Genomic DNA, 10,568 nt, shown 5'->3' with positions numbered 1-10,568 from the left:
ATATTAAAATAATATTTAATAATAATTGTCAATGTTCAATGTTGTGTTGTGGGAAATATGCTTGCAACACAATTTCAATATGTTTCATTCATATTCTTCAATAAATACAGTAAACATTGCGTCTCTGCTGAAGAATCTACAGTTTTATTTGAATTTTGTGTTGTCAGTTCATTCAGCGAAAATTTTGAAAGCAAAAAAAATATATATATATATGATTAAAAGCGGTGTAACTGATGTGCAAATATAAATAGAAAGCATTTGGTACATAGAAAAATATTTTAAAGAATGAATTGACTTTAGAGATATTCTGGTTAGAGGCGAAACTGAATTTCCCCCTCTCCTGCTACATACTATTTATGTTTTGATAATTTTAGCAATGAATTGGTTTGGAGCACTAACGATGCAATAAGGATCGGATGAAGTCTTAATTGATGGCACAGAGTCAAACATGCTTGATAAGTGGGGACCAGCATGTGTAGTCCATTAGTGCAGGTGAAAAGCCCATGTCTTTTTTCCTAACAGTCATGCTCAGGTACGATTCTGCACTTAAGGATCTTTAGATAGTTCTGGATTTTGTTAGAATCACGGCGAAAGCAGTACAGGAGCTCATAGTCGCTCATGGCCTCTCCGCTGTCAGATATAGGAAGCATGGTTTCTGGTGCCGACAGACCTGTCATAGAGTTTCCAAGCATTCCCAGTACCCTCATCTGACAGGACGAGAGAGAAACAATGAATAAATCACAGTGTTGAAGGCATTTCCAAAAATATAGGGAAAGCTGATGTTCAGAAGCTTGTCAACCTCAAGAGGTCAAACTGTACGTTCATTCGTTCATTCATTCATTCGTTCGTTCATTCATTCAATCATTCATGATTCTATTTTCATTCTATTCTATTTTATTTTGCGTATTTTATTTTTATTTATTTTATTTTATTTTCCATTTTTGCAACTCATTTCCACATTTTGTTGGATGTTTGATTTAATGTCTTTTTACATAAATATAAAACATTTAATAGTGTATATATAGGCCACATGTTGGTTTAGTTATTGATTAAACTATACATTTCCCATGAATTTAATAAAATCTTTAAATGTATACGTTATTATTAGGGCTGTCAAAAGATTAATCGCGATTAATCTAATCCAAAATAAAAGTTTGTGTTTACATAATATATGTGTGTTTACTGTGTATAATTATTATTTATATATAAAAACACACACAAGCATGTATATATTTAAGAAAAATGTATTATATTTATATATAAAATATTTATATATAATATAAATTATATAAATGTATATACAGTATATACATGCAAATATTTCTTAAATATATACATGAATGTGTTTGTATTTATATATACATAATAATTATACAGAGTACACACAAATATATTATGTAAACACAAACTTTTATTTTGGATGTGATTAATCGCGATTCATCTTTTGACAGCCCTAGTTATTATTTTTTTCTTGCAGCTTGAGTAAGGTTAAACGGTTAAGCTTGACAATTATAGAAAAAACTAACATTTGTTTTAAAAGGAAGAAAATTAAACGGGTCCAAATTCTCCTTGTAACAATTTTAAGGAATGTTTTCGATGTTGCTGTTCCAAATTTTGTTGGATGTTTGATTTAATGTGTCTTTTTATATAAATATAAAACATATAATAGTGTATATATTATATTGATTTATCATTTTAATGGTTAGATATTGGTTAAGACGTCTCAGGTGTGACAAGCAAAATGATAAGTTTGTCTATATAGTGTGTATATAGATATATATATATATTTCATTTATATTAATATTTCATTAGAATTCATAATGTTATATCCAATGATAGTTGATGTAACATATCTAATACTGTAGTTTTCACAACAGAAACAATCTCAAATGCTTATAGTACACAATCACACACCTTTCTTTTCTGCTTATTTCTAATAAATGACACAGACACACTCTGACCTTTGTCATATACCCCTCTCCTGGACCTCCTTAACTCTTCTGTTTCTTATTTCCTGCTTTGATGTGACTCACCTTTTCAGTTACTTTCTCCACCCCTTTCCTCAGCTCGTGAGCCATGTCACCCATCTCCAGAGCTTTGTTACTGCTGAAGCTGTTGAAGTCCTGCTGGTGAGCCATGCTCTCGTGCAGCTGGAACAGGGGGTCCCTCCAGGCCAACAGCAATTTAAGGATCACCTCGGTTAACTCTTCACGCTGCAAGATTGAAACGGTTTAAAGAGTTAAGCTACAGGTATGCATGAAGTTATTTCTCATTTCTTCAGCTGTTGATTTGTCCGAAACGGCATTACATCAACTAATGAGGCTTAAGAGTTTGAGGAGATGGTTGCTGGGTTACTTAATTTAGCAGATGTGGCTTTAAGTACATTAATTGATGGGACAGTCCTCTTGGGATGGGCTGCGGTTAAGTGCTTTGCTCAAAGGCGCAGAGGTGATAAGACAGCAGTGGGAGCAGAGAACACAGTCTATTAATGACATGTTTTTTTTTTTAGGAAAGGTTTGTTGGGATGTTATACTCACAGCTAGTTTCTGTGCATTTTCTTTGCCATTTGGAGTCAGGATGTTGGAGGTGTGACACTTGCGATAGATCTTTCCAATATGGTTTTTGCTGGGCAGGAAATACTGTTCCTTTAAACAAAAAGAAAAAGAGAGAAGATGTGGGGAAAAGCAGAAAAATTCATTAAAGAGCTTTCTATAAGAAGAAGAAAAAAAGCTGATGCCACACTTTCACAATTTTGTATTATTATAATACTATTTAACTGTTCGAATTATTCATCATATTCGTCAACCTTTAAATTGCACAATTAATATATATATTTTTAATAAATTCAATAATTTACATGTTATTTAAAAGCTGTTATGCATTTTCTTATTGTGTATAATAAAATTTCTGAGATCTCAATATCTGCAAAAATCTAAAAATGTCTATTATTATTTAAATAGAAAAGCTCATTTTGCTGTTAAGCTGTTATACATGTTATTATCATTCATTATGAATTATCTATATCTACGTCTATTATTATTTTAATGCATACTTGATTTTAGCAAAAAGATAATTTTATCTTTAAAAAAAGTCAGATTGTAATTTGTAATTTTGTGTGTGCTTGTGTAATGATTGGACATCGCACAAATGGTTATTTTTTCATCCATATTTGCAAATCATACACCATAGATTTTGAAATAGGATCATCCTTATTTTGATATATATGTTTAGTGCTAAAAAATGCACTTGCATTACAAAATGTAGAAATCAAACTTGACTGTAGCATCTGCACAACATTTCACAACCTCCTCGCTACAATGACAGTTGCATTAGAACTAGAGGAAGAAGAAGAAAAAGAGACAGATGTGACTCACAAACTCTGAGTGGAGATCGTTGGAGAGGCTGTGCATTCTGGCAGAGTGCTGAATGACCCTGTCGAAGAGATCTGCCAGGGACGGGACGTGGCATCCTGATGGCCCATGTGCGCAGATGGGTGCAGAGCCCACCCGGCCATGAGGATCCAGGCACAGAAGTGCCACAAGCAGCACAGCCACTGCCAGCAGAGACAAACCCACGGGGAGAGAGAGAGAAAGAGAAATGGAGAAAGAGAGTAGAGGAGCAGAGGGTTAGAGAAAATATAAGTTCCGCCGAGAAATACATCCACAGATGGAGAAAGAGATTTGATTTCTAACTGTGGACAGCCACACAGGCTTCAAAAGCTAGCCAGTCTCCTTGAATCAGAGTCTCTGCCAGTTCATGGAAATACCTTGTTTCAGGCTCCTAGACATTCTGAGAGGAGAGGAGAGGTTGTGGAAAAGGAAGGGGTCGGACTGCTATTTAAAGTGTCCAGAGTTTAGGTGCTGAGGGACGAATCTGCCCATTAAAGAGAAGGAAGGAACGAAGGGGGCGGGCATGAAAAGTATGCGTGCGTTATGATGGCGTGATTGTCGTAGACCATTGTGTCCGTTCCTTCAATCAGATGGTGACTAATGCCCCCCCCCCCCCCCCCCCCCCCCCCCCAGTCCCTGCAGGCTGCCCGCTTCGATTTTGCGTTCTTACCTCTTTAACCCTCTCTCTTTCCTGTCATCTGTCCCATCAGAGCAACCGGTGCTCTTGCCTTCTGACATCCTACATGACCCAAAACGCCTGAGTCGTGCACTTTAAATAGTCATTGTCGAGAATAAATAGTTGACTTTAGAGTTTTTAAGTAAATCCAGCCTTGTTCAGTCATGCATTTGAAGAAGACTGGAAAATGTCATGGATAGAAATAAATAAATATATATAATAAATAAAAATAATGTATTTTTTTGTATGTCTTGCATTTTACAATTAAATTAAGTTACAAAAATTTTGTAAATTTATTAGATTTATTCTAAATAAATACAGCAAAAACGATTTATTTTAAATAAATAAATGTTATATTTCTCAATGTATATTAATATACACATTATATTATTACTTGTATAATTGAACCACACCAGCCCAGGACCTCCACATCCAGCATCTTCACCTCCAAGATCGTCTGAGACCAGCCACCCGGACAGCTGCTGCAACCATCGGTTTGCATAACCAAAGAATTTCTGCACAAACTGTCAGAAACGTCTCAGGGAAGCCCATCTGCATGCTCGTCGTCCTCTTCGGGTTCTCGCCCTGACTGCAGTTTGTTGTCGTAACCGACTTGAGTGGGCAAATGCTCACAATCAATGGTGTCTGGCACTTTGGAAAGGTGTTCTCTTCACGGATGAAACCTTGTTTTCACTGTACAGGGCAGATGGCAGACAGGTGTATGCCGTTGTGTGGGTGAGCAAACGGTTTGCTTATGTCAAACGTTGTGGATCGAGTGGCCCATGGTGGGTTATGGTATGGGCAGGCGTATGTTATGCACAACGAACACAGGTGCATTTTATTGATGGCATTTTGAATGTACAGAGATACCGTGACGCCCTTTGTTGTGCCATTCATCCACGACCACCACCTCATGTTGAAGGATGATAATGCATGGCCCCATGTTGCAAGAATCGGTACACAATTCCTGGAAGCCGAAAACATCCCAGTTCTTGCATGGCCAGCATACTCACCGGACATTTCACCCATTGAGTATGTTTGGGATGCTCTGGATCGGCGTATACGACAGCGTGTTCCAGTTCCGGCCAATATCCAGCAACTTCGCACAGCCATTGAAGAGGAGTGGACCAACATTCCACAGGCCACAATCAACAACCTGATCAACTCTATGCGAAGGAGATGTGTTGCACTGCGCGAGGCAAATGGTGGTCTAACCAGATACTGACTAGTTTTCGGACCCCCCCCAATACAGTAAAACTGCACATTTTAGAGTGGCCTTTTATTGTGGCCAGCCTAAGGCACACCTGTGCAATAATCAGCATCTTGATATGCCACACCTGTGAGGTGGATGGATTATTCCGGCAAAGGAGAAGTGCTCACTAACACAGATAGAAAAAGTCTTAGATCTTTGAGTTCAGCTCATGAAAAATGGGGGCAAAAACAAAAGTGTTGCGTTTATAATTTTGTTCAGTGTATTTATACACACATTACATTACTTTATTATATTATATTAATTATATTTATTATATTATATGAATATGGGTGAGAGGTCTATTAAAATATTTGGAAAAGAGAATAAAAGAGCGATAGCAAATAAAAATAAAAATCTATGTATTTATAAAATGGGTGCAACATTCACAAATTATTATTGTTTGTCTTTTCAGTGTTTTGCCGGAAAATTGACTATTTATGTGCTGATGACAAAATAGAGCTTGCTTGAGGAATGAAATGGGAAGGAAAAATACTTTGTGTGTTTTTGAGTCAGAGCGAACACTTAAGGTGAAAGCAAAGAACACTCTTTTCTGCTTATTAAGGCGCAGTGCACTCAGGGTGAACACACTGTTCCAAAACCCAACAACCTTTGAAATGTGATGATTGATGCGCAAGTATGTGTGTTTGAATTCAGCATTTCTTGCTGCATGTGCTCGGTAAGAGACCCTTGACCTCAGACATTTGTGTTAATGTGGTCGGATGTTCACTGTGACGACGATCATACGCCACCCAACCCTCAAGGCATGATATGCGTGGCTATGACGGGTCGATGTTAAACTGAATGTAACTATGACGTCAGCCAGCCTGAAATGGGTCAAACAAGACAGGACGACTATTATTAGATGCAGAATCTTACAAACTGTCATAAAAAAGTGAGTCTTCCTCTCAAATGTGCAGGGATGAAAATAGCATGTGCCACCTCATATGATGATGTGCTTGAAACAAGCTGACAGAAGTGATAAGGATGAGGAGACTGTATAAAACTCTCTTCTATCGACAACTAAAAATAGTTTTGCCATTCAAAAGTTTAGGGTCGGTAAGATTTTAAAATGTTTTTGAAAGAAGTGTCTTATGCTAACGGAGGCTGCATTTATTTGATCAAAAAATATAGTTAAAAGTAGTATTATTTTGAAATATTATTACAATACTTAAAATAACTGATTTTTTAAATATTTGTATTCCTGTGATGGCTAAACTGAATTTTCAGCATCCTGTGTCCTTCAGAAATCATTCTAACATGCTATTTGGTGCTCAAGAAACATTTCTTCTTATTATTATGAATGTTGAAAACAATCTTTCTGCTTATTATTTTTGTGGAAACCTTGATGCATATTTTTGTCAAGATATTTAGATGATAGAAAGTTCTAAAGAACAGCATTCATTTGAAATGTAAATTGTTTTTAACATTATAATTGTCTTTGTCATGTTTTGACTAATTCAAGCCAATATGTCTTTGCTGAATATTTCTGAAATTCTAAGTTTTAATTTCTTTAGTGTTCTTCAATGCTGTTCAAGAATATTATGGGGGAAACTGTCTTCACCGGCCTTAGTAATTGAGCCACAAAACATAAAAAAGTCTCTTAATGAGGTTGATGACAAAGATCTTTGCCTCAAAGATCTGCATTTTGTGCTGAAAAGACCCAGTCTTGTTTATACTGACAATTGTTGGGTTTGGTAAGGTATAGGGGTCAAAGAAGTTTGTATATCATGTCTTTTGGCTCCACGTGAGGTTGAACAGAATAAATGACTCCTTCTCCGTTCACACACAGCACAACGTGGGTGGAAAATCAGACCCAGACACCCGGTGGGGCTCCATGCGGTGTATTCAAATTATACAACATTGTTTAATACAGGGCATCATACTTCATGTTTATTTTCTGGATTGTCTGCTCTCATATCTGTCTCTCTCAGTGACTTGTTGTCTCATTTCATTATATAGATGTGATATGACTCTCTTCCTCAGCTAGGTACGAGATCACCAGCTCCCAAGTCTATACACATCCTGTAAGTATGAATCTTTTAAGCAATATTTAAAGTTGTTACTAAGCAAAAATGTAGAAACCCTCATAACATAAACAGGAGTTATTTTACATGATTTTTTTTTATCTTGCTTGATTGCTTATGTATTTTATTATAAAGACTTTCAATAAAGAATTATTTTTACTAATAAGAAGCAAAAAGCTAATTGGATCCAGCACCACGGACAGCAACTGCATCTCTTTTTTTACTCTTCGAGGCAGGACATGTGGAGACTGCAAAATGATAGCAAAATGAATCATTGCTTGATGTCCATTTGATGTGAATGCAGATGAGTTGTGCAAAGTCAACACCAACAAATGCTTAACTAATGACCTAATGATAGTGATTATGACGCGTTTAAGTCAAACTATAAGTCAAACTTTCATGCTCCAATGCAAAGGTCCAAAAAGTCAAACTGCATTCAATTGCAAAGAAAGAACTAATTAACTTTAAAAAAAGACTTTATGAATCATACATTGAGTGGGTACATGCCAGATTGACATTTCCACCCATAAAGACGGACAAATGCACTCTCAAGTATACTGCTGACTCTCAGTATACAGTCAATATATGTGAGCTACATAAATAGCATCAGTGTCTTCTAGATCCTTTTAAATATGAGAGCAATCCAAAATGTACTTTGAGAAAATTGTTGGTGAATTGAAAAAGAATTCTTAGAAATCTCCATCTAATTGCACAATGTTGTTTTCTGACCTCCTGTCCGGCATGCATGACTAGCTGTGCTTAAAGACATCACCTGCATTCACATTTTATAATAGACATACATCCTTTCCTACACTTTGAGTACAGATTTATTTGGCAACAATGCCTGCCGTCCGTTGGTTCGGATGGGTTCTATGTGGAACTGGCAGGGTGCTTATGCATCCAGCTGATCTGGCAGGCCGGGTAGGTGATTAAACGTCCATCCAGGCCGCAGGGCACGCCTAATAAGTGTTTGGAAAAAGTATATTAGCAATGCAGTTAGTTGATATGGCATGGCACGGGGTGGCAGAGGTCTTCACAATTGGCCGCGTGTTCGTGTAGCCCGTGCAGCCTTTAAACTAGCGTGCAGCTGAATCGTTGATTCACGCTAATATTGTGGCAGCAATAAGACTCACCTTTGCCCACTCGCACTGCCTCACATGGCTTATGATGTCGTACAGTGAACTGATGTAAATAAACACTGACAAGAAAGGGTAAAGAGTGAAAGAACAGTGTAGCCTATTACAGTTAAGTTATGGGATTTTTTTTTGCTGAGGATATGTGTCATTTTGAGCTTGGGCTGCTCAATGCTTCCTGTTGTTTACTTTTTTAGCAACATGGATAATGCGCTTTGCTAATGCATGTTTTGCACATTTTCGAGGTATTTTGTTGTCATTTTACAGGATATTTTTAATTCCAGCAGTATAAGACTTTCTACTGCCACTTTTGTCTGTTTTTGGTCAGCTGCACGACACAGCTGTCATTTTTATAGTATCTAAATATTTGATAAATTCACTTTATGTAATCTTTGCCAAATCGGAAAATGAATAGGCTATACTGCATTGTAATGTTGTGATGACTAAATAAATATACAAATACAAGTCAATGGTATTCCTTTATATTTAGTTAAGAATATGCCTATCTGTTATTTTCCACTAGATGTCAGTATTGTAGTTCCTATATTTTTTTGTTCTGCTATCTATCTATCTATCTATCTATCTATCTATCTATCTATCTATCTATCTATCTATCTATCTATCTATCTATCTATCTATCTATCTATCTATCTATCTATCTATCTATCTATCTATCTATCTATCTATCTATCTATCTATCTATCTATCTATCTATCTATCTATCTATCTATCTATCTATCATCTATCTATCTATCTATCTATCTATCTATCTATCTATCTATCTATCTATCTATCTATCTATCTATCTATCTATCTATCTATCTATCTATCTATCTATCTATCTATCTATCTATCTATCTATCTATCTATCTATCTATCTATCTATCTATCTATCTATCTATCTATCTATCTATCTATCTATCTATCTATCTATCTATCTATCTATCTATCTATCTATCTATCTATCTATCTATCTATCTATCTATCTATCTATCTATCTATCTATCTATCTATCTATCTATCTATCTATCTATCTATCTATCTATCTATCTATCTATCTATCTATCTATCTATCTATCTATCTATCTATCTATCTATCTATTACAAGTATAGAGTTCAGCTGTACTTTTATGTTTTCCTTATACTCTTTATGAATGCTTTAAATAAACCTGCAAGATAACTTTTTTTAACATTCGCAGTGCAATATTTGTTTGTTTCTTGGCGACAGTTTGAGGAACACGCTTTTGAAGAATAGAAATAACGCTCCATCCTCCGTAATTGTACTTGCACATTGGATAAGTGTTTTCATGGTGCACTTGCAGAGCTGTGTGTGCCTCTCACAGGTTTAGAGAGGCTCATTCGTTAGTGAAGTGGAGACAGCAGTGAGTGCTTGTTTGAGTGAAGAGTAGTCATGTTGGATAAAGGGATCTGCAGTCATCTCTGAGTGGCTGCTTTAGTTAAGATGGCTTTGTGCTGATTAATTAAAAACACAGAAGCCACAGCGAACCTGCCAAGCTCTCTGCAGCAGCAGCAGCAGCAGCGATATAGGCCTACTGTAAGGCAGAATTTTTGCATATTAGTCATTTTTATGGGGTATACTGTTGATGTAGATAGGTTTCCTTTATCTTTTGCATTGCTGTATAATATGCTTGTGCCAGCCCATACCATGCTGAAAAACCCTAAATCAGCTGGTTTTAGCTGGTCTAAGCTGGTTTTAGATGTAAACTGGTCTTCCAGCATGACCAAGGTGAATGACCTGCATTATCTACACCGATCAGGCATTCAGGTGGAAGTGAATAACACTGATAATCTCTTCATCATGGCACCTGTTAGTGGGTGGGATATATTAGACAGCAAGTGAACATTCTGTCCTCAAAGTTGATGTGTTAGAAGCAGGAAAGATGGGCAAGTGTAAGGATTTGAGCGAGTCGGACAAGGGCCAAAATGTGATGGCTAGACGACTGGGTCGGAGCATCTCCAAAACTGCAGCTCTTGTGGGATGTTCCCGGTCTGCAGTGGTCAGTATCTATCAAAAGTGGCCCAAGGGAGGAACAATGGTGAACCGCCGACTGGGTCATGGGCGGACAAGGCTCA

The 10,568-nt window shown here is 36.7% G+C and overlaps 1 protein-coding gene across 1 annotated transcript; it reads right to left on the bottom strand.

The window, feature by feature from the left end:
• Positions 1-515: 515 nt before the first annotated feature.
• On the bottom strand, positions 516-5,008 carry prl2 (prolactin 2; the record flags this gene model as incomplete). The annotated part of the gene is made up of 5 exons (XM_079816478.1): positions 516-707; positions 2,034-2,213; positions 2,538-2,645; positions 3,375-3,553; positions 4,936-5,008. The coding sequence occupies 5 exons, from the start codon at positions 5,006-5,008 to the stop codon at positions 516-518; spliced, it is 732 nt and encodes a 243-aa protein (XP_079672604.1).
• Positions 5,009-10,568: the final 5,560 nt, after the last annotated feature.

This window comes from Gobio gobio (genome assembly GCF_949357685.1).
Source record: "Gobio gobio genome assembly, chromosome: 5".
NCBI lineage: Eukaryota > Metazoa > Chordata > Actinopteri > Cypriniformes > Gobionidae > Gobio > Gobio gobio.
Note: the sequence above shows the minus strand (reverse complement) of the source record. Positions and strands in the feature narration are given on the sequence as shown.